Genomic DNA, 25,849 nt, shown 5'->3' with positions numbered 1-25,849 from the left:
GCAAAGTCCCAAACGCTATCCAAAATATAGTTTCCATGAAAAATATTTGATGCTCAGGACAGTGCTTAAAGCGAATTCCCCACCCCCCAACTCTAAATAGGGCAGTCATTTTTTTTACCCCCCCCCCCCTTCATAAAAGCGCAACCCCGCCCCTCCGTGCACATCATGGCACTCACCGGGCTACCTGGGATATGTCATATGTTGCCCCCTCTTCTTCAAATCAAACCTGAACACTTTAGCAGCGCACAGCAATTTTTTTAATAGTATAAACTATACATATATTTTGCTATTAAATAACATTTCTAATCATAAGAAGTTAACAACAAGAGTCCCCCTTTACATCAGAGTCCACAGAGTTCCACTTTTACATCTGAACTCGCAGAATTCCCTTTCACTGTAAGGGGAGACCCTGCAGATTCTGATGTAAGGGAGAACTCTGGGGACTCGAACATAAGGGATGCTCTGGGAACCCTGATTTAAGGGGGGACACTGAGAACTCTGATGTAAGGGGGAACACTGTGGCCTCTGGTGTAAAGGGGAACTCTGATGCAAGGGGTGCTCTGGGAACCCTGATTTGCCTTAGTGTACTCACTCAGATGCGGGAGAGAGAAAGGGGGATATTTTAGTCACAGACAGAGATTGATGGGGAGCTCACTCACCCCTTGGCAGTCAGCACCTCTCATCCAGATGTATCTGAGGCTGCTGGACTTCAAATTTCCGGCCCCAACTTTCCTTTTCTGAGGCACAGCGCCGGGGATTGGAGTGTGGGCAGACACAGAGGGGTAGGGGCGGGGGGAAGAGGTGCAAATCGAGCCCTCTCGCATCTGTGTGTTTGGGGGGGGGGGGGTGTTTGTTAGTGCTGATTTTGGGCAGTGTGAAAGAGTGCAACAGACACACTAAGCTTAGACAACTGCCTGTCTGCATAATTTGTCCAGGTTTCAAGCAGTCTGAAACCCAAATGATTCCAAACCCAAACTGTCCGGGTGAATCCTGGACAGGTGGCAACCCTAGTCACATATCCCAGGTGGCCTAGGGTCTTCCACATAGCCAATAGGAAAGGGGGGGGGGGGCAGTCCTAGCGGCGAGTCATCGCGAGGAACCGCCGGCTAAATCCAGAAAAGCTGATGGGCCTCTTGGTGATGTCACGAGTAAGATGGTGGGGCGGGACTGAGTTGTGTGTGGTCACAGAAGGTTGTCGCTGGAGCAGAATCTCCACACTGTGCCTACAACACCACCAGGTAAGCAGGGGATTAGAGCTGCACTATTCTGGCTAAAACGAGAATCACTATTTTTTTTTGCTTAGAATAAAGATCACGATGCTCGCAGCGTAACATCATCTTTCACATTATAAAAAAAAAAAATTGGGCTGCGTGACATAAAATATTGCAACAACCACCATTTTATTCTTTAGGGTCTCTGCTAAAAATTTTTATATATATAATGCTTGGGATTCTTTTTTTTTTTTTCTTTTAAACAAAAAAACTGTAAGGCAAAGGCATAATGAGTTAGTATGCAGCGCATACTAGCTTATTATGAAATACCTTAGAACGAGGCCTCGGCATCTGGTCCCGGTCCACGCCAAGGGGGCTGACACGTTTCTTCTGAGTTTGCAGCTCTAGTGCTGTGAGTGGCCGGAGCCGCGTTTATGTCACTCCCGCGCAGGGGTCTTCTTCCCGGCAACGTCTGCCGGACCTTCACAGTGCATGCGCCGCCGACGTCAGCATGCAAAGTGAATATCTCCTAAACCGTACAGGCTTACCCGTAGGTAAAAATAAAAAAAAGGGTATACAACCGCTTTAAGATTAAAAAACAAAACAAAACTGTGTAGCAGCCACCCCAGTTCCCCATAATACTTACCTGAGCCCGATCTCTCTCCAGCGATGTCCAAGCCATCCGGGCACCACTCCTTATTGGCTGAGACACAGCAGCGGCAACATTGGCTCCCATAGCTGTCAAAGTCAGTCAGCCAATCAGGGGAGAGAGGGAGTGGGGCCGGGTCGGGGCTCCGTGTCCGAATGGACACAGGAAGCTGTGACTGAGCCAGGTGCCCCATAGGAGGCTGCTGACTGTGGGAGAGCACTCAATAGGAGGGAGGGGCCAGGAGTAGGGATGAGCCAACACCCCACCTGGTTCAGTTCGCAGAACTTTTGAACAGGCAAAAAATTTGTCCGAACACACGAACACCGTTAAAGTCTATGGGACACGAATGTGAAAAATCAAAAGTGCTAATTTTAAAGGCTTATATGCAAGTTTTTGTCATAAAAAGGGTTTGGGGACCCGGGTCCTGCCCCAGGGGACATGTAACAATGCAAAAAAAAAAGTTTTTTCTGAAGTGTTTTTAATAATGCTTAAAGTGAAACAAAAAAATGAAATATTCCTTTAAATATCGTGCCTGGGGGTGTCTATAGTATGCCTGTAAAGTGGAGCAGTTTTCCTTTGTTTAGAACAATACCACAGTAAAATGACATTTCTAAAGGAAAAAAAGTCATTTAAAACTGATCGCGGCTCTAATGTATTATCGGGTCCCGGCAAAATAGATGAAAGAAAAAAAAACAGCATGGTTCCCCCCCACCCAGTCCATTACCAGGCCCTTTGGGGAAAAAAAAAAAAAAATGGCGTGGGGGTCCCCCAGGCCCTATATACTCTGAACAGCAGTATATATACTATACAACCTGCCCTGCAGAAAATTGGGAATTAGGTGTTGGTGGTACCAGAACACTGTAAGCCCTCACAGTTATGCTTGTTGGGCGCAGGAACGGGCCCTGCTATAAAATATTATATCAAGAATTGTAATTACATGCCCCTGTTAAACAGGGGCAGAAAAATTGGGCCTTGGGTGGTGGTGGTGCCCTAAACCAAAAATATTGTTGGAAGCTAGCATCATCAAGATTGAGGAGGAATAAGATAGTCACTCAGCATAGGCAGACTTCAAGGGATCCCACATCCATAGAAAAATCAATCAGTTGCTTGATAGGGTCACATTCATAAAAATGGATCAGCAACTATCAATGAAGTCTGTGGACAGGCGCCCTCTATGATCCGTTACAAACCCTCCAGCAGCACTGAATGTGCATTCAGAAAGAACACTGGGTGCAGGACAGGCCAGTAGCTTAATTGCAGACTGAGCAAGTTCTGGCCAGTGGTCCATCCTCAAGAACCAGTAAATGCTCTGGTGGAAAGGTCTCCAAGTCTGTTCTTGGCCCTAGATATTCCTGCATCATGTAATGCAGATGCTGGCGATGGTTGCTTGAACCGATCAGACCTTGGCGCTGAGGACTGAAAAATAGTTTAAAGGCAGTCACCCGGCCACCTTCTCCACCGCTCTTCCTCTGACTGAATGAAGCCGTAGCAACACGTTGTCCAGCACCAGGAAATTGTAACCTCCCAGGGTCTGGGAATGCATTGCATGTAATGCAATAGCGTGGCTGCCCTTAAGCTGCCCCCTAGAGTACATCCTGTTGCATTGGAATTGTGCCTCCTCCTCCTCTCAGGCACCCAAGTACAGTCAGTGACCTCATCATCCCCTCCTTCCTCGTCACTGGAGCAAACTTGGCAGTATACTGCAGCTGGGGGAACATGATGTTTCTTGTCCTTCTTGGGCACCCCCTCTCTCTAGGCTCACGTTACTCCCTTCCTCAACCTGCGAACCAACATCGGAGCCTTCTAATCGCTGCACATCCTCCAGCAGCATGTACCCGACACTGGTCGAATAGTTCTGGGGACTCCTCCGTGCATGATGGTGAGGCTATGGAAGGAGTGACTGTGGACAAGGAGCCGGTGGAATAGGCCACTTTGGCAGCTGCATTGGAAGGCAAACTACTCTGAGCCTGGGTGACAGAGGATGAGGAGGATGGCTTTGTTATCCACTCCACCAACTGTTCTGCATGTTTTGGCTCAATAACACTGCCAGCAGCAGAGGGGGGGGGGGGGGGAACGACAAGTTTGCCTTATGGCCACCTTCATGTCCACAACCGGCACTGTAGACAGAGGCTGCTTGCCCTCTTAGTGGCCTGTGAGCGTCTGCCTCTCCTTGGTGGCCTTCCGGACATGATGTATATTTTGTTTTGCAACACCACATTACACTGTATTAGATACTGTGTACACCACCTGCACTGTATTTTATACTGTGTACACCACCAGAAGTGTAGTAGACACTGTATTAGATACTGTGTACACCGCCTGCACTGTATGAACAAGTGTACTATGGCTGCACTGTATTGTGTACCTCACCAGAAGTGTAGTAGAAAATGTACACATTGTATTAGATACTGAGTACACCACCAGAAAAGTAGTAGAAACTGTACTACGGCTGCACTGTATACCCCAACAGAAGTGTAGTAGAAACTGTACACACTATTAGATACTGTGTACACCGCCTGCCCTGTATTAACTACTATGGATGCACTGTATTTTATACCGTGTACACCACCAGAAGTTTAGTAGACAGTGTACACCGCCTGCAATGTATTAGAAACTATACACCACAGAATGCACTGTAGATATAGGCTACACTGGCTGCAGAATATATATATATACACACACATACACACACACACACACACACACACACACACACACACACACACATATATATATATACATACATACATACACACAGTGCCGGGGTTCAGTAGCAAGTGACCCAAAGGTTCAGGAATTCAAGCTCAACAGTAATTCCACAAACTGGCACCTGATTGGGGTTCTCAATCACAGGGAAATCTCTTTCTGAGATTGGTAGTGGCAAGTAATCTTCCTCCAGATGGTGGGTGGGGCTAGCAGGACTGACCGGCTTTAGCAGCGGCCAATGACAGTCCTCCTCCTGGAAACAGGGACTGCCCCCCCCAGGAGAACTGCACCCAATCTCTTCCCCATCACAAAAGCTGACGATTGCAGCTACAGCAAAGTTAGAGAAACAATGCTTCCCATCATTTACAATGTGGGGGGGGGGGGGGGGGGCAGTGCCTCTCCCTCAGTGCAGTGTGGGGATTTCTGAAATTGGAATGCATTAGTGTCTCACTGACACCTCCCTGCACTGCTCTGCTGATGGGAAGGAGTCGAGTGCCGGCAAAAAGAGGCTTCCTGTGCCACCAGTGCCGGGGAATCCACTAGATTATGTGACCCGTTGTCTCCATGCTGATAAGGCAGTCTTCATAGGTCAGTGTCAGTTTTAACAACCTGTATCTGGTAAATCTGACCATACCCCATCAACAGGTCAATAGCTTAAACCAATATATCTCAATACTAGGGTTGCACTGATACCAGTACTCATGCAAAGGGCTCAGTTCTTTCAGCCGTTACCTCCGGGCTCGGTTCTTTCAGCAGTTAGTGGGATTTCCCCGCTAAAAGGTGAAATGTAAAGAGAAAAAATGCTGGCGATTGGTTAAGAAACAAGGCCACCGCATCCTTAACCACCAATCACGTCCTCAGGATTCCCCTCCTCGCCTCATCCTCCCACCAGCTGTCACCAGGCCCACAACATGTCTGTGGACCTTCAGTTCAGGAAGCTGCCTGCATTAGAGGTGAGCAGGCCCAGCTCCCTCCCATCCTCCCCCTCCTGCCGGCACAGCTCTCAAATTCGGCTTTGCTATTCACAGCTTGCCTCTTTCTACCCCAGTCTGGTCAGGAGCGAGTCCCATGTGGCCCAGCATAGAACTGTCCTTTCCTTGGCAGCTGCATGGCTCTGCACACAGCGAGGCTTCTCCCAGTGCCCTGCCCCCCACCCCCCAGCAAGCAGTGGCACAGCACCAATACTAATAATCTATATAGTGTTAATACCATAGAAAAGTGAACACCAATATCAATGCCTAAATATATCTTGGCATGTTAATCTGAGTTAGCATCTATGGTGTCCATGTAATCACAGCAAATAGGACTGTTTGCACTGGAGTTTTGGTTTCACCAACCAGTGAGAAGTTGGGATTCAGAACAATACGTATGACATTTTGTTTATGCATGGACACTATAGATGCCAATTATCAGATTAACACGCCAAGATATATTTAGGCATTGATATTTGAGTTAACTTTTCTATGCCAGTCATTTTTGTTTGTTAATAACACTATATAAAATTAGAATTAGACACAGCAGCAGAGTTTATTTATACTTATTTTTGGTGGGGAACCTACACGTTGCACCAACTGAATTTATTTATATTTATTCAGGTTTAAAGGGGCTGTAAACCATCAGTTTTTCACCTCGAGGCATTCTATGAACGTTTACTACTCTATTCAAATAAAAAAAAAAAAAAGTATGCGTTGCCACTTAAAGGATAATTAGTCAGGTTACCCTCCCCAACATATCAGCCCCCCCCCCCCCACATCTAGCACATATTCACCCCAGCCTCACCAAATTCCCAAACTACCCCCTCTACCTAGGCGATAGGTATCGGTACTCGTAGGGAAAAGAATACAAAATCAAGGTATTGGTGCATCCCTAATACCAGGCATCCTCAAACTACGGCCCTCCAGCTGTTGCGGAACTACATATCCCATGAGGCATTGTAAAACTGACATTCACAGACATGATTAGGCATGATGGGAATTGTAGTTCTTGAACAACTGGAGGGCCATAGTTTGAAGACCCTTGCCTAATACCATGGAAGACTACACAATGTATTGGACCCAACAAGAAGAGAGCCATTGAAAGACTTTGTTCCATTGGACTCAGTTTCGATACTCCTTGGCATACCAGGACCTTTGGGCCACTGCCACAACCCAGAAGGTAGAATAGGGAACGACCCCCCCATTTATTTCCCATTGCTTTACCTTACAAGTTCTTCTGCCTTCCTCCCCCCCCCCCCCCATTCAGGGTTTTTGTGCTCCCTGGTAGTACGGCTCTGTCAGCCTATCTGTCACGGTCCCCAGGCAGTCAACCTTTGACTCTATAATGCTTTCATTTTGGATACAACGGCACTATATTTGTATATCTTTGCATTTATAATTCCATGGCTTCTTGAGAACCGTGCACTTTGTATTAATACACCAAAGGTTTGTATGTTATGCAAAAAAAAAATTAAATAAAAAAAAAAAATGGCAATTTACCTTTGAGATGAACAAATTTGAGGAAAAAACAGCTCTCAAACAGTAAAATGGAGGAGTGGCAAATGTGTGTAAACATAACGATCGAATAGGAAACCAATGAGACGTTTATGAAGAAAACTACTATTTTTCATTGAACATTTTATTTAGCATTTTGCATAATCAAAAAAACAAAAACAAAAAAAAAAAACAAAAACAAAAAAACAAAAACAAACAGTGAAATGGGAACGGGACTGAACAATAAAATAAAAACATAATTTAAAACATTGTTCATTGAGCACTACTGTGCCACCGGAAAGAAGAGCAGACAGTACAGGAGAGGGTTGAGACCTGAGGACCCCGAGCTTGTAAGATGTATTTGGTACAGACTTCAGTGCCTGGTATCCACTGAACTGTCCCCCTGCTGCAGGGAGATGGGAACGTTTAAGGCACTGAAAGAAATCTAATAGAAAGCTTAAAAGGGGGGGGGGGGGGGGGGGGGGGGGAACCTAAAAAGAAATAACACTTTGATGAAGTCTCACGATTCACAGGATACATTCCCATGTTGGTAACAGATACCTTACCAATTGTTCATCAGAGGGACAAATAGGATAGCAAAGAAATGGGCAGAGAGGGAGACGTGGAGTGCATCTATATAAAAAAAAGGAGGTAAGGCACATTGTAAAAATGATTTTTAAAACTAACACAGAAGATAAAAACCACTGGGAATGTGCAAGTATTTGGTCATTAAAAAAAAAAAAAAAAAAAAAAAAAAGTACAGGTCAAAAAACTGCTGTAGTGGCAGGATTCCAGTATAAACAATAAGGACACATTATGGGGTGTAATGGCAAGAGGACTCTGCACAGACCGTGTGTGCGAGTCGGTGAACATTCAGATCCTGCAGTGTACCAAGGCCATCCTAGAAAGTGGCATCTGATGCAAGTCAAGTGTTTTTTTTCAATAATTCGATCAACTATGCGTGTGTATGTGTAACACAATGGACTTTAACAGAGCAGAATGCAGTGTGTAGTAACCTTGGGGAACCATCACTATATCTCTCATATTTTTCATTCATTTTGCTACATTAAACAGATAAAGCCAAATCAGAACCCTGGTCTCTAGTTACTGCACAGCATAGCTTTTCTATCTGTGTTATTAAAGTGGTTGTAAACCTCTGAGATTAAGAAAAAGAAAAAAAAAAAAAAAAAGAAGAAGTACAAAGAATATCCTTCTATAGGGCGTACTTGCCTCAATCCAAAGCACCTAATGCGATTTTTGTCTGCTGTCTCGTTCCTCTGCTATCTGTATGAGTCACTTCTGACAGTATGGCACGGGTGCGCAACCTGTGGTCCTCCAGCTGTTGCAGGACTACAAGTCCCATGAGGCATTGCAAGCCCCTGACAATTACAAGCATGACACCCAAAAGGGAGATGCATGATAATTCTGCAACAACTGAAGGGCCACAAGGTTGAGCACCCATGGTCTATGCAGGGGTGTCAAACTGGATCTCATCATAGGTCACATCAGCATTCTGGTTGCCCTCAAAAGGGCAGGTAGTATCTGTTATGCCGTGTACACACGACCAGACTTTGACCGGACTGGTCTGACAGAACAAATCCGTCAGACAATCGGAACATGTGTGTGGGCTTTATCGGACCTTCAGCAGACTTTTTCTGTTGAAAATCAGACAGACTTTAGATTTGGAACATGTTTCAAATCTTTCCGACAGACTTGAGGTCTGGTCGAAAAATCTGTTCGTCTGTATGCTAGTCCGACGAACAAAAAAAGGACACAAGGGCAGCTACTGGCTACGAACTTCCTTATTCTAGTCCCTTCGTACATCATCACATTCAAAAGAACGGACTTTAGTCCATTCGTGTGCGGGCAAGTCCGTCGGACCTTTGATGCTGAAAAGTCCGCCCGTGTGTACGCGTCATAAGACTAGATGTTCAGAGCACCCTACCCTCCTTATATCACAGTGCACCCCCCTGTGCCAGGAATGGGGCTGGAAAGCAGAACATGCAGGATCTGTAAGAGGGCTGGAGTCAGCTGGAGGATCTGGCAGAGGAGTTGTGTCACTCTCTACTGCCAACTGCCGAGACCAGGTGGGGTGGAGATGAGGGAGGTGCTACAGCTGCAGGAGAGGTGTAAGGGCCACATAAAAAGGCCCGGCAGGCCAGATTCGGGCCCGCGGGCCTCGTGTTTGACACATGGTCTATCCCATCCGTTCTAAACCTTTCTACTAGGAATGCAGATACCAGTGCCGATGCAAACTACTCATGAAAATACTCCCAATATCCGAAACCAATACTTTGTGGTGCGATTTGCGCCCAGTAAAAAAAAAAAAAGAAGACAAATTGCAAAATGCAATTTGAACAGGAATGAGGTGCTCCTTTGTGAACCCAAAATTAAATCACTATGACAAGCTTGAGCTCACACAGGAGCGATGGGAAAAGCAATGGCAATTGCGGACAGGAATCGTATCCCTGTTCAAATCTCGTAATTCTTTGCAGTGCGATATGCACGCATTCGTTTTGTATAGACCGCAAATCGCACTGCAAAGCATTAGTAATTGGTACCTGACCGAAAGCATCAGTACTCGCCGATTTTTGGCATCTGTGCATTCCTACTTTTTATCCCAAAGAAACACTTGCAATAATGTTTAGACCTCAGGGAACCCCTGCAAAGAATAGTTCTTTGTTGGTGGTCAATGGAGAGAATGCCTCTTACATTGGTGGTCCTAATGCCACCCCTTAGTCATGGCTCTGCCTTACACAGTAGGTCAGTTAGCCACAGCTCAAGGAATCCCTAGCCTGTTCTGAAGGAACCCCAAGGTTCCACAGAACCCTGGTTGAAAAGGACTGGTCTATGCCGACACCAGACAATCCTGGTGGGGTGGCCCCGCCACCCCCCAGTACATAGCAGGTGACCGACAGCCTTAGCTGTGCATGGTTCCCCATGAGACTTTGTAGAAAGGGGGGGGGGGGGGGTGTATTCTCTCCACTCAAGCCTCAGATAACGCTTAGCTCCCTGCTGTGCCCAGTGTGACATTATATCATGGGTATCCAACCTGTGGCCCTTCAAATTGAGAGCCGTGCTTGCAATGGTTAGCCTTGCAATACCTCATGGGACTTCGTTTTGCAACAGCTGGAGGGCCGAGGCTTGGACAACCATACATTCTTAGCCCCCTGGAGCTAAAAAAAAAAAATATAGCCTTTGATCTGTGTACTTTAGAAAGCTGGAGAAGAAAACGCTGTAAACAAGTACAACTTATGTAGGAGGATGTGTTTCATCTCCATCACCTGGGGATAGTCTCTTCAGTTGATACATGTAAGGGTTTACAACCACTTTAAGTAAAGCACTATAGGACTTTTGAATAAATACTAAAAGGAGCAGCAAATTGGTAGACTTAAAGATTAAAAAAAAAAAAAAGTGTACATTCAAAAGACTACCCCCACCCCTTTAATTTAGAGGGGTATATTGAAGACCTAGGGGGGCGAATATTTTACATACATCTTTACATTTACTTAAAAAGGCAAAAAAAAGAAAAAAAAAATTGGTAAGAGCATTTTAACAAAACAAAGGGGCCAAGGTCCATACAATGATGTCAATAACACAATTCATCCTCAAATACCGGCTTTAAAACCAGTACTTTCAAATAAAGACTGTCGTAATTATGAATGCTTGTAACTAATGTGATTGGTTCAGAAAAAAAACAAAATTAAAAAACAAAAAAAAACAAAAAACAAAACCAATGGATTGATATTTGGGGCAAACAGGAGATATCCCAGGTACAGTGCAGGGTCTACTGGCCATACTCACTATGTTGCAGAAGAGGGATTGGGGCAGGACAGAAAACAAAAGACATCGTGGAATGTGACAAACAGGGATCTGTACATAAAAAGCTTCAAGTTGTTGTGTATTGCAATGTTTGAAAGGCAAATACTGATCACATTTCTTTTTTGTTCAAAAAGTTCATTTGGGAGCAGAGCGCCTCATAAGAAAAAAAACAAAAAAAAATTAAAATAAACTAAAAAACTATGGTTTCCTTAGCTACTTAAAGTTTTGAAAAAAACAAAAAAACAAACAAACAAACCAAAAATAAAAATAAATTAGATGGCTGTGAAAAAGTTCATTGTGGGCCAGCTACGCTGGCTTATCAGGCTGTCCTCACAGTATCATTTTTGTGAGTAGTTTTGCCAAAGGCTGGGTCATTTTTTTCAAGCCATAGTTCTGCCAGTCTCTGGGTGGAACCGTATGTTGATGCTTTGGATCCCAAACACATCTTGTATTGCTTAGGATCAAGATTTGGGTCGCAAAACACCGGATGGTGTACGTGGACCACACCAACCTCCTGGCTTCTAAAAGTCTTCAAACCTGCTTGTACCACTTTATTAAAAAGGTCTACGTCCTCCAGTCCCCATCCCTGTATAGAAACGTCAAATCCTCCAGCACGAAGGAGGTCTCCTTTATGAACACAAGTAATACCAAAGCCATAGTTCCTCCACAATCCAGTTTTTTGTGTAAATGCGTAATGATTGTCGCTGGGAACCTTCCCGGCATAAACAATCTTGGGATCATATTGGCTGAAGATAATGGGAAAGTAGGTTTGTTGTCCTAAGATGGTGTTGGCTCTACAACGCTGAAGAAACTCAGTGGTGAACACCAAATCCACATCGCAAAAGAAAAGCAAAGAATCGTTGCTGAACTGAGAAGATCCAACTTCCAGGGCCAATGCTCTAGAAAACTCCCCAGTCACCGGCATTATTTGCATGTCCGACTTTGGATATTTAACACGATAATCTCTCATGAGGTCGACTTGTTTCTCCTTGTCGGGATTGGAGTTAGAATTGAACAGCAAAACGACGAGCTTCACGTTTTGGTTTGTGAGGAGGCAAGTCTTTTCAAAGTTGGCCATGAACCTACTGAACATTTCGAAGCGCCCAGATAATGGAACCAGAATGTTGACCTTCTTTTCTTTGGGCTCCTTGTGTTCTGTCTTGGAAGAAGTGAGTTGGAATGAGACAAACATCTTAAGAGAATTGGAAAGGAAAGACAAGGAGCCGGAATCTTGGTTTATTCTATTCGCCAACTCTTTAGCGTCAATCTCTTCATGCTCCTTGAACTGAAGCTTACTGAAGGTTTGTTGGAGGTAGGCATGTCTCCTCACGGGGACAGTCATTTTCTTGCCCTTGTGCTTTTTGTAGAGCAGGAGCAGATCTAAAACATATTCTGCGCCGTATAGCGGGTTCAGCCTACGGTAGCCATACTGGATCTCCTTAAAGTCAATAATACGGCCTCTGGTTTTGGCATTGGCATTAATCATTTCCATCACCTGCATCACGATATCATCTAGCGCTACTTTCTGTGAAGCATCCATTCCTCGTCTTGGGGGCTGCCCATCAGCCGCTGAAAACAAATACTTGCCAGTAAGAAACTCCCATTCCAAAATCTCCTCTCGTTGGCGTGGCTGGTACCTCATAAAAGATGGAGCTATTCCGAGCTGAAAATCGTCTTTGTGGACCTCGGTGTTGCTGTATTTGCTCATCAAAACGATTTCCCGGTGAAGCTGGATTGTGCGGTAGCGTAGTTCTGCTATTTTGCGGCTCAGCATGTAGCTGTGCAGTCGATACTGGTATGGTGGATTCTTATTTGGATGTAGAGTGATGGCTCTGTGGATCTTGCTGTTGTGCAGGTCCTGAATATACCCCTTCTTGTTCTGCTCATAGTTTTCATAAAACAGCTGCTGCATCTGGAAGAAGAAAAAAAAAAAAAAAAAAAAAAAAAAAGTCAGTTCCAAACATGCTTTAGCTGTAATCCTTATATGTACATACAATATGTTTACAGCTTTTCCCGTATACAGGGAAAAAAAAAAAAAAAGCGCAATGTTTAAAGTGCGATTCATTCACAGACTGAAAACGTTACTTTGCTATTGATTATAATATGGTTGCTTAATGTGCAGCTTAACACAAACATGGGAAATCAGGTCACAAATGTGGTCCAGTTTACTTAATAAATGTTTTGAAAAAAGTATTTTGAACTTCAGCAGGAATGTATGGAATCCATCTGAGAATGCTTAAAGGGACAACCAAGAAAGGGGAGGGGGGGGGGGGGGGGGAATATAAAAAATAAAGAAAAAAAAAAAAAACAGACTTGTGCTCAATCATATGAGAAAGCCCAAAGATTAACACCTTCCCGCCGAGCTTACGCAGCTGCAGGCATCATCCCGGTACTATAGAATATCTCTGTATATCTATATCCATCTATCATCATTTAAGATCTATCTATGTGTATATGAACCCCAACCCCCCCCCCCCCCCCGCTGCCCATCTCTAGTGGAGGTGAGCAGCACCTGCTAAAGTTTCCCTCTAACATCCTGCAATCTTAAAGCAGAACCAAATGCAAAAAAAAAAAAAAAAAAAAAATTGTGCGCAAGCAGGCTTTTTATTGCAGAACAGACATGTAAGGTCTCTAAAAATACACCTATTTGCAAGCCTCTGCGAAATGTTTACTTTCCAGCACACTGCCGGGCTGTAATCCCACACCAGCCAAACTGGCCAAAGATTGGCACCTGGAAGAACACAGAAGATTGCCGGCATCAGACCACTGGAACTCAAGCTAGCCATAGATGACTCGAATCTTGGTCGTTCCCTGTAGATTAGAACCATCTATGGGCAGGCTCATTGTGCCCAATTCAATCAAATCTGTTGACTTGGGTACACCCAGCATTTGATTACTGCCAGTGGCTATAGCTGCTAGCAATAATCACTTTTCTGCCGGCAGAACACAATGGCTCCGTGCGAGGGATTTCCCCCATCAACACAGTCGGAAGCAAGCAATTTTCTTTCCTGCAACCTAGGAAAGAAAGATCACATCAGTGGCCTGCTTCAGGTAAGTATCTGTTTTCAGTTCTGGTTTAAAACATTTGGATTGAGGACTAACCCAAGTACCCTTTGGATTTCCCGTTCTCTCTTATGAAGTGCCAGAGTATTGGGAGATGAAAATGGGCACCAATTGTGTCCTAGAAACCAGTTAAAAGAAGCAGAAATGCACCAAATACCAAGATGCCCGAGCCTTCCCACTTACTAGACTGTATTATGTGTGATCATCTAAATCTAATCATTCAATAAAAATAAGAAAATTTAAAATGCTATACTTAGAGCTCTTCCGTAATAACTCAGAAGAATCATGGCTCATAACAAAACACAACGTTTAAAGGGGCATAAAGATAAAAGATAGACAGGCGAGAGGAAGCTATTAAATACACAATTTCACCCATATTAAATCTGAGTTATCCAATTGATGTTTACTGTAAAAGCATTTTGTTATACTTTTTTGCCTTTTCAAAACTATAAATAGTTGATCGAAAAAAAAAAAAAGGGACACGGAGCCTCCTCCATCTTCTGTTTAGCCAAGATCTGTGAAAGCCTGAAATGCTCTAAAGTTCTCCCATCCATTAAAAGCTGAATGTTTGTGGTCCAGCTGTTGTGGACTTCACTGGCTGCTTTCCAGCAAAGCGACTGAAAGAGCGAGTTGTGTTGTGTTCTTGAGTTTTAATGAAGACAAACTCCTGCCAGTGAGCGCTCAATGTATTGGTCAATCCGGGCTCTAATAGAAGACCCGGTTTATAGAAAAATCTGGCATCCTGCCTGTGGAGGATCCCATAGGATTTCATCACAGTCAGAGATTGTACTGCAGAGTGAGACTCTAGAGCTTCGCGTACTTCAATGAACAAGGCCCTCATGTTCAGAGGGTTATCAATGCATAAGTGCAAGCAATATGTGGTGGCTTATTATAGGAGGACATGTTCCTCTCTACCTGGAAATGGACATTCACGATGCCGTTATTCTTTAGAAGCACATTCTACAGGTGACAGATATGAGACACTCCACACCCTACATCAAGCAATCCACAAATCCTAGCATTATCCAGCATTGACCAGGTGCCTCTACAAAAGGGCAATTATAAGATCTAAAGCGGCCCCTATCAACCTCATCTCAGAGGAAACATTAAAATAATCACGTCTTGGGGAATCCCTGCTAAAAAAGCAATTAGTTGGGGTGGAGTAGGAAAAATGGCAAATTACATCCATGGCATGTGGTGTCGGAACAGCAACCTAGACTGCTAAAAAATAGATCACTGGTTGTGGCTCATTTTTGGCTCTAGGTTTGGTTTTCTGAAAATTCTTAAAGCAGAGCTCCACCCAAAAGGGGGAGTTTGGCTTTAAATAAACCCCCTTGTAAAAATGTTTTTTTTTTTGGTGGGGAGCCGGTACCTGGTTTTTACAGGAACCTGCTCTCATTTGGATCACTTTAGGCCAGCGGTCTCCAAACTGTGGCCCGAGGCCGGATGTGGCCCTTTGCTTGCCTTGATCAGGCCCTAGGGACACTATTCCTCCCACTGATACACTATTCCTTCTACACCAACAATGGGGCAGAATTCCTGTCATGGATAACAAACACAGGGTACTAATACAACCACTGACCAACAATGGGGCAGTATTCTTCCCACTGACACCAATGATGGAATACTATTCCTCCCACTGGCACCAATTGCAGGACCTTGTTTTTCCCTCTGATGCCAATGATGGGGCACTAATCATTGCCCTTATACCAACAATGCAGCACTAATTCCAATGATGGGGCACTATTCCTTCCCCTGATACCAACGGTTCCCTATTCCTCCCATTGATCCAAATAATGGGGCACCATTTCTTCCCCTAATACCAACAGGGCAATATTCCTCACACTGATGCCAATGATGGGCTATTCTTTACTCCCGTTGGTGCCAGGGCATTTTCTACTCACACTGGCTACAGTTTGGCCCCCCCTCAAAGTTTGAAGGACAGTAAACTGGCCCTTTGTTCAGAAAGTTTGGAGACTCCTGACCTAGGTGATCCAAGTAGAAGTTCTCCTCTCCCATACCGCAAGTCTTCTAGACCATTCAGCAGCTGCAGCACAATGAGCGCATGCGCACCCAGCTGTGAAGATGCAAGCTGTCACAGTCGGGTGCCCATAGTTGAAAATGTCGGCTCTGGGGAGAAGAGAGGGAGAGAAGCAACTTTTCAGGTGACCACATTGCTGGATCCCAGGGACAGGCGAGTGTGTTTTCATTAAAAAGTCAGCAGCTACAATTTTTGTAGCTGCTGACTTTAAAAACACAAACTGGAGCAAAAAAAAAAAAAACAAACAAAGAAGGTGACCACTGCTGTCATGCAACCCCTAGCAACCTCTGGGGGAATCCAATTTGAACATGGCTGATCCAAAGCAAACCAATTTGCCATTACCTGCCATGTAGGTTACATTCAGAAGCAGAAGCAAGCCGACTCCCACATGCGGTTATTGGCTCAGAAAACTGAAAAGCCTGTGCGCAATCTCCACCACGTGAAAAAAATACCATACTGGGAGAAAGTTATTACTCTTAGTAGTCTATGACTAGCTAGAGGGGAAAATAAAATAAAAAAAATAAATAAATAAATGTCACTCAGTTTGTGAGCCAAGAGTTCAAATCTAATAGTTTCTGAAAAGAGAAACCTATTACAGCAATATGAATGTGCACACCATATAATTACCGCACTCAAAAGATTATTTATGCAATAGGTGCTGTAACGGCATACATGTTATAGTTGCATAATGGCACACCCAGACTCCGGTGCCAACTCCTCTGGAAAGCTGTTCATCTCAGCGTACCTGAAGCATGTTGAGTGAAAGGCTTGGCCTCTGCTACACAAGGGCAGAAGCAGTGAAAGTAGAAGAAGTGTATACAGTTAAAAACTGAACACCTACTCCGTCCTGCCAAAGCCAACAAAAGCTCTTGCAACAAACCATTAGCTTCTAGTATTGAGTTTCTTTGTATATATTGCGAGGCTTTTATATCCTGAACGGATCACTCCAGGTAACCAACTCATGGCGGAACAGTCCTGCCCGGACTTATTTTATTCTTAAAAAGTAAACCTATCAGGAAAGAAATAATGAGACCATCGGAAAATGCTAGTTACTTGGCTGTTGTACTCCTCTACTGGCTTCTAATAGGAAAGCTGGCCACAGAAGGATCAAAATTTGGCCAGTTCAACAGGAACCGAACGAATTTCAAATCATCTATGGGCAGACTGGCTGTACTGAAGTCGATCTATTGATGTTAATTAGTAGACGAGTTGTAAGATGGGGGGGGGGGGGGGGGGGGAACGGACCTCCAAGGGGTTTTAACAATAGCTTATGCCAGGGGGCTCCAAACATTCTTAAAGGCCATTTACTGTCCAGACTTTAGGGGACCGGACTGTGGCCCTCAGGAATAAAAAGTTATAAGGAGGGAGGGGGGGGGCGCGCCTCACTCCTGGCCAAGGAGGGGGGGCGGGGCGCGCCTCACCCCTGGCCAAGGGGGGGGGGGGGGCGCGCCTCACCCCTGGCCAAGGAGGGGGGGGGGGCGCGCCTCACCCCTGGCCAAGGAGGGGGTGGGGTGGGCGCGCCTCACCCCTGGCCAAGGAGGGGGGGGGGGGCGCGCCTCACCCCTGGCCAAGGAGGGGGGGGGGGGGGGGCGCGCCTCACCCCTGGCCAAGGAGGGGGGGGGGGGGCGCGCCTCACCCCTGGCCAAGGAGGGGGGAGGGGGGCGCCTCACCCCTGGCCAAGGAGGGGGGGGGCGCGCCTCACCCCTGGCCAAGGAGGGGGGGGCGCGCCTCACCCCTGGCCAAGGAGGGGGGGGCGCGCCTCACCCCTGGCCAAGGAGGGGGGGGCGCGCCTCACCCCTGGCCAAGGAGGGGGGGGGGGGGCGCGCCTCACCCCTGGCCAAGGAGGGGGGGGGGGCGCGCCTCACCCCTGGCCAGGGGGGGGGGGCGCCTCACCCCTGGCCAAGGAGGGGGGGGGGGACGTGCCTCACCCCTGGCCAAGGAGGGGGGGGGGCGCCTCACCCCTGGCCAAGGAGGGGGGGGGGGGGACGCGCCTCACCCCTGGCCAAGGAGGGGGGGGGGGGGGGACGCGCCTCACCCCTGGTGTCAATGGGAGAAATAGTGTCTCATCAGAAGAGCAGTGCTCCGAGTGCTGGATAAAGGCAAGCAAAGTGACACATTTGCCCCATGGGCCGCAGTCTGGAGATCACTGGCCTATGCAATGCCAATTGAAATGAAAGGTTTTGCTTTAGACTACAAAACCCGTCCTCTTCAGAAGCAGAAAGTAAAATAAAAAAAGATGAGCCAAGTTATAAACAGTATCTGATCCCATTGAGAACTTGGCCATAAATTCTGGCTGTTTTTGTCTGCAACAATGAAGCAATGTAAACCTGTAGTCCATATACCGGGTCTATCATAATACAAGGCAACCCAGTCACCAACCAGTCGGTTAGCCCACACCTTAAACCTAGTGATAAATTGCATTCCAGGGGCTTACAATGTTCTTCGGAACAAGACTGTCTGATTTTCAGTAACAGTCATTTTCTGGAATACAGACTTGTTCTCCGCTGAAGATAGATCTTGCTGCCAATATTAGAAAGAGGAAATGGATGATGTGGCACCGGAGTAAATGAGATGTCACCTAGTCACTTGATCCTGGCACGATGGTGCGCAAGCGGTTCTCCGTATCCCTCTAATGAGCGAGGACTTCAATACACATAATTTAGGAGAAGAGTGCCCAGTAGTTCTCTTTTTAGAGGCAGAACAGTATGCTTATTTGCCCTGCGCCAACCGCAAGCCTTTTGCCCACAAGTTTAAATCTAGCAAGTTAACCACTTAAGCTTGGACGGCTGCAGACAAAATGAAAACGTTGTACGGGATTTCTGGACGTGTGCGTGGCAGCAGAAAACACACCAATTCACCAAAACCTCTGCCAGGACACTCCTGTACAAGCGAAATACACCGGCTAACGCTTCCAAGGATCCCATCTACCGTGCCCTTTAGTTATTCCTAGTGCATCACTCAGCAGGATTGTATCTGTACATTATAGAGTACATTACTACTGAACAATAGAGTCTTGTTCTGGCTGGTTAAACCTTAATTGCTCCACCCTGGGAGATGCTGCCAAGTCCGGTTAGATAAGCAGAACACATCAGTTATAAGCAATTAGGACGTCTAATGCGCAATAAAAAAAGGTTACAAGGTTCAATGGCAAATTGCAACAAAACCACTTCTTTTAACCACTTCAGCTCCGGAAGATTTTTACCCTCCTTAATAACCAGGCCATTTTTTTTGCTAATTTAGCACTGCGCTACTTCACTGCTCATTGGTCAGTCATGCTACACTATGCACAAATGAAATTTGGTGGTATCTGACCACTACTGGGTTTTTATTTTTTTTTTGGACAGGAATTTGTTTACTTTGATATAAAACATCAAAAAAAAAAAAAAGCCACTGACCTCATCAGTGACGCTAAAGCATAGCACACACTGCTAGTTTTTTTTTCTTCTTTCAAACCAGCAGGTTGAACATAAAAAAAAAAAAAAAAAAAAAAAAAAATGATATGGGGATATCAGACCTCTGATATCTCAAAGAGGTGAGTGTACAGCTTGTATAACAGTAAATTTGCGGTCCCCTCAAAATAACACACAGCCATTAATGTCTAAACCGCTGGCAGCAAAAGTGAGTACACCCTAAGTGAAAATGTCCAAATTGAGCTCAATTAGCCATAATCCCTCACCAGTGTCATGTGACTCATTATGTTACAAGGTCTCAGGTGTGAATGGGGAGCAGGTGTGTTAAATTTGTTATAGCTTTCATACTGGTCACTGGAAGTTCAACATGGCACCTCCATGGCAAAGAACTCTGAGGATCTGAAAAAAGAACTGTTGCTCTACAATAAAGATGGCCTAGGCTATAAGAAGATTGCCAAGACCCTGAACCTGAGCTGCAGCACATTGGCCAAGAACATACAGCGGTTTAACAGGACAGGTTCCACTCAGAACAGGCAGTAAAATGGGCCCAAAGTGACAATATTTTGTGTGGCCACCATTATTTTCCAGCACTGCCTTAACCCTCCTGGGCATGGAGTTCACCAGAGCTTCACAGGTTGCCTCCGGAGTCCTCTTCCACTCCTCCATGACCACATCACAGAGATGGTAGATGTTGGAGACCTTGTGCTCCACCTTCACCTTCCGTTTTGAGGATGCCCCACAGATGCTCAATAGGGTTTAGGTCTGGAGACATGCTTGGCCAGTCATCACCTTTACCCTCAGCTTCTTTAGCAAGGCAGTGGTTGACTTGGAGGTGTGTTTGGGGTCGTTATGATGGAAAACTGCCCACGGCCCAGTCTCTGAAGGGAGGGGATCATACTTATCTTCAGTATGTCACAGTATATGTTGGCATTCACGGTTCCCTCAGTGCCGGCACCACTCATGCAGCCCCAGACCATGACACTTCCACCACCATGCTTGGCTGTAGGCAAGACACACTTGTCTTTGTACTCCTCACCTGGTTGCCGCCACACAAGCTTTACACATCTGAACCAAATAAGTTTTTTCTTGGTCTCAGACCACAGGACATGGTTCCAGTAATCCATGTTCTTAGTCTGCTTGTCTTCAAACGGTTTGCGGGCTTTGTGCATCTTTAGAAGAGGCTTCCTTCTGGACGACAGCCATGCAGACCAATTTGATACAGTGTGATGGCGTATGGTCTGACCTCTCACCCTTCAACCTCTGCAGCAATGCTGGCAGCACTCTCACGTCTATTTCCCAAAGACAACCTCTGGATATGACGCTGAGCACGTGCACTCAACTTTTGGTCGACCATGGCGAGGCCTGTTTCTGAGTGGAACCTGTCCTGTTAAACCGCTGTATGTTCTTGGCCAATGTGCTGCAGCTCAGTTTCAGGGTCTTGGCAATCTTCTTACAGCCTAGGCCATCTTTATGTAGAGCAACAATTCTTTTTTTCAGATCCTCAGAGTTCTTTGCCATGGAGGTGCCATGTTGAACTTCCAGTGACCAGTATGAAAGCGATAACAAAATTTAACACACCTGCTCCCATTCACACCTGAGACCTTGTAACATTAATGAGTCACATGACACTGGTGAGGGATTATGGCTAATTGAGCTCAATTTGGACATTTTCACTTAGGGGTGTACTCACTTTTGTTGCCAGAGGTTTAGACATTAATGGCTGGTGTGTTGAGTTATTTTGAGGAGGACAGCAAATTTACACTGTTATACAAGCTGTACACTCACTACTTTACATTGTAGCAAAGTGTCATTTCTTCAGTGTTGTCACATGAAAAGATAGAATAAAAATATTTACAAAAATGCGAGTGGTTGTACTCACTTTTGAGATACTGTATTATACAGTTGGCCACATTTAGAATTAGTCTGATTGCATACTTAACCATAATAGCTAAGAAGTAATGGCCCTCGAAAAGCACACACACACTTACAAAAGGAAATGGGATGACATTAATAAAAGGGAAGGTACATTACAGAAAATGCAGACAGAGGAGATGAAAAGCAGAAGGAAACGTTTGTCCATGCAAACAGGAGAGCTGCAGCCAGGCATCTGGCCACAATATAGACGGGTTTCTTTTCTTTTTTTTTCTTTTTTTATGCGGATGCCTTCAGCAGTTTGTGCCCGTTAGAAAATAATACCAGTCCACATTTTAAAGAAATGAAACAGTCCTGCAGGATATTAAAATAAGTGCAGGATTATATTTATATTAAAAAAAAAAAATAAAAAAAGAGAGAGAAGAATGCCCATTAATGTACATCTACATTATAACAAAAATAGAAATAAAAATGAAAGGCAAGCTGACCATTTGGGAGGCATAGGACAGACAGAGGGCCTATTTGCAGCTCTGCCTGAACCAATAACCATTTCACTGGCTGAGATCACACCAATGCCCTTTTGGCATGGCATTTGGTCATGTGACTGGCAGTGGAGGGAACAGGAGCAGCGGTTTCTTCAAGAAGGCAGATATTTAAAAACAGATGTTTTACCCATCATCACCAAAAAAAAAAAAAAAAGCAAACAATGAAAGCTTCTCACTTTAAAGCCAGGTACACACTATTTTTTTGGGCAACCCCATGAGAAAAAAACAAACAAAAACAAGAAAAAACAAAAACAAACACAGCTCCGGTCGACAGCCGCTGCACTAACCATGCAAGGCAAGTCCAGCGGTCTACCCCGCTGAGCTATTGTGTCCCGACAGAGGGGGGGGGGGGGGGGGCGCACCAATTCCCCTGCCAGAACACTCCCGATCAGTGCTTTTAACCAATGGCAGAGAGCAATGATCGAGAGTTCGGCAGACCGACATACACATAGGCAGAATGTGGGCTGGTATCTCGACATTCTGTCCATGTTTACAGGGCTTAAAAGTGAGAAAAGGACAAAAAGGGAGGGGGGGGGGGGGGGGGGAGTTGTTGCAGTAGTGTTTGCAGCTAAGAACTAGACCACTAAAGCACCGTTCACACCTACACAACAACTTTAATCGCAGGAGGAATTGCTGTGATTCTAGAATAGCACCAAAAACGCAGGACATATCTGGAATGCATTATTATTAAACTGCACCCAAACGCAGCGCGATTTTGTTGCAATTGTCTAGCGACAAAACTAAAATTGCAACACCAACCGCTCCTGGCTCTGTGCCAAGATTTGGTACATGAGCTTCTTTGGAGCGTTTTTTTTTTTGGAGAGGGAGGCCCCATTAAAATGAATGGTGCGGCTCCCAAAAAAAAAAAAAAAAAAAAAACCACACAAAACCCCTCGCTGCAGCAGTTGTCGCTGCGCTATGCTCAGGTGTGAATGGAGCCTATAAAAACAGAAAATTAATGCACAGGTTACTCTGCAGTGACAATGAAGAATCTCCGAATGGAAAAAGAAAAACCCATGAATGAAAAAGCCTGAAATTCTTTGGAAATCTGTTCTGAAGCCAAACTAAGGGGGCGTAAAATGCAAAAACATGTAGCTTATTTCACAAATACTGGAACAGATAAATCACATTTTCTGGCAAAAGTAGACGACAATGATAGGAAATATGCTCCTAGAGGCACCAATCTAATGTTCTAACTATAAAAGTAAAGTTTTTTGATTCCAAACATTAAAAAAGGAAAAAAAAAAATTGTTAAATTGGATCATGTCCACAAAGAAAAAATTCTCTCTTCACACACAATCACACCAAGAGGCGTATGGACATCTTGGGCCTTGGCCAATTGTTACAGTCCCTACAACCAAAGCCTCCATCTTTTAAAGAGCATAAGGGGGGAAAAAAAAAAAAAAAAAAAAAAAAAAAAAAAAATCGGGGCATGTGCAGCCCCCCCCACCAGTGCACTGCCCCAGTGTGAAAGCATTAATTGATTTTGATTTTAATGGAAGTAGGTTCTCATGAGCTTTCCAGGTGCTTTTTTTTTTTTTTTTTTTTTTTTTTTTAGGGTGAAAGCGTCTGAAAAGCGCCTCAGTGTGAAAGGGATCTTAGAGATGGATGCAGACACAGCCACATGACAAAATAGAACATGTTTGCAGGAGCCGGTACACAAATCCAATGCAGGCAGCAGCTGCGTCACTTGTATCCACCTCAATAGGCTGCCTGCAGGCACAACACACAGGCTACATGCAGAATGGGTGTCAACACCTGTCTGAATGAGGCCTTTAGCTGGCGCCACACAGATTTTTCACTCAACCTGCAGGCTGAAAAATGAATACCAACAGAATTCTTCATCCACGCTGAGGCTGGCCATACATTAAACAATTTTCTTTGGCTTTTACCTTCAACTATGTACTGTAGGGGGCTGTCTGATTGCATACAAATTAAAGTGTTAGGTTTGACCTCAAATTATAGGGTTTTGGTAAATCTAAAAGGAAAATAGTGTTGTATAGTATAGTATGTATAGTGTAAGTAGCTATGTATAGTGTTGAGTTATAGTATAGTGTTGTATAGTATAGTATAGTATAGTGTTGTATAGTATAGTATAGTATAGTGTTGTATAGTATAGTATAGTATAGTGTTGTATAGTATAGTATAGTATAGTGTTGTATAGTATAGTATAGTATAGTGTTGTATAGTATAGTATAGTATAGTGTTGTATAGTATAGTATAGTATAGTGTTGTATAGTATAGTATAGTATAGTGTTGTATAGTATAGTATAGTATAGTGTTGTATAGTATAGTAAGTATAGTATAGTGTTGTATAGTATAGTATAGTATAGTGTTGTATAGTATAGTATAGTATAGTGTTGTATAGTATAGTATAGTATAGTGTTGTATAGTATAGTATAGTATAGTGTTGTATAGTATAGTATAGTATAGTGTTGTATAGTATAGTATAGTATAGTGTTGTATAGTATAGTATAGTATAGTGTTGTATAGTATAGTATAGTATAGTGTTGTATAGTATAGTATAGTATAGTGTTGTATAGTATAGTATAGTATAGTGTTGTATAGTATAGTATAGTATAGTGTTGTATAGTATAGTATAGATAGTGTTGTATAGTATAGTATAGTATAGTGTTGTATAGTATAGTATAGTATAGTGTTGTATAGTATAGTATAGTATAGTGTTGTATAGTATAGTATAGTATAGTGTTGTATAGTATAGTATAGTATAGTGTTGTATAGTATAGTATAGTATAGTATAGTGTTGTATAGTATAGTATAGTATAGTGTTGTATAGTATAGTATAGTATAGTATAGTGTTGTATAGTATAGTATAGTATAGTATAGTGTTGTATAGTAAGTATAGTATAGTATAGTGTTGTATAGTATAGTATAGTAGTAAGTGTGTATAGTATAGTATAGTATAGTATAGTGTTGTATAGTATAGTAGTAAGTGTATAGTATAGTATAGTATAGTATAGGTGATAGTAGTATAGTATAGTATAGTGTTGTATAGTATAGTATAGTAGTATAGTGTGTATAGTATAGTATAGTATAGTATAGTGTTGTTAGTATAGTATAGTATAGTATAGTGTTGTATAGTATAGTAGTAGTATAGTAGTAGTGTTGTATAGTATAGTATAGTATAGTGTTGTATAGTATAGTATAGTATAGTATAGTGTTGTATAGTATAGTATAGTAGTAGTGAGTATAGTAGTAGTATAGTATAGTGTTGTATAGTATAGTATAGTATAGTATAGTGTGTATAGTATAGTATAGTATAGTATAGTGTGTATGTATAGTATAGTATAGTAGTGTGTATAGTAGTATAGAGTATAGTGTTGTATAGTATAGTATAGTATAGTATAGTGTTGTATAGTATAGTATAGTATAGTATAGTGTTGTATAGTTAGTATAGTATAGTATAGTGTTTAGTATAGTGTTGTATAGTATAGTATAGTATAGTATAGTGTTGTATAGTATAGTATAGTATAGTATAGTGTTGTATAGTATAGTATAGTATAGTATAGTGTTGTATAGTATAGTATAGTATAGTATATAGTGTTGTATAGTATAGTATAGTATAGTATAGTATAGTTGTATAGTATAGTGTATAGTATAGTATAGTATAGTGTGTGTATAGTATAGTATAGTATAGTATAGTATAGGTGTTGTATAGTATAGTATAGTATAGTATATGTATAGTGTTGTATAGTAGTATAGTATAGTATAGTATAGTATAGTGTTGTATAGTATAGTATAGTATAGTATAGTATAGTGTTGTATAGTATAGTAATAAGTATAGTATAGTGTTGTATAGTATAGTATAGTATAGTATAGTGTTGTATAGTATAGTATAGTATAGTATAGTGTTGTATAGTATAGTATAGTATAGTATAGTGTGTATAGTATCGTATAGTATAGTATAGTATAGTGTTGTATAGTATAGTATAGTATAGTATAGTGTTGATATAGTATAGTATAGTATAGTATAGTGTTGTATAGTATAGTATAGTATAGTATAGTGTTGTATAGTATAGTGTTGTATAGTATAGTATAGTA

At 43.4% G+C, this 25,849-nt stretch overlaps 1 protein-coding gene across 1 annotated transcript in view; it reads right to left on the bottom strand.

Moving 5' to 3' along the window:
• Positions 1–7,161: 7,161 nt before the first annotated feature.
• The window catches only part of CHSY1 (chondroitin sulfate synthase 1), a 71,790-nt gene continuing 53,102 nt past the window's right edge, over positions 7,162–25,849 (bottom strand). The window contains exon 3 of the mRNA XM_073618357.1: positions 7,162–12,768. Within this exon, the coding sequence (XP_073474458.1) occupies positions 11,176–12,768 (1,593 nt within the window). The 3' untranslated portion in view covers positions 7,162–11,175. The remainder of the gene's footprint in view (positions 12,769–25,849) is intronic.

Source organism: Aquarana catesbeiana, linkage group LG03, assembly GCF_042186555.1.
Source record: "Aquarana catesbeiana isolate 2022-GZ linkage group LG03, ASM4218655v1, whole genome shotgun sequence".
NCBI lineage: Eukaryota > Metazoa > Chordata > Amphibia > Anura > Ranidae > Aquarana > Aquarana catesbeiana.
Note: the sequence above shows the minus strand (reverse complement) of the source record. Positions and strands in the feature narration are given on the sequence as shown.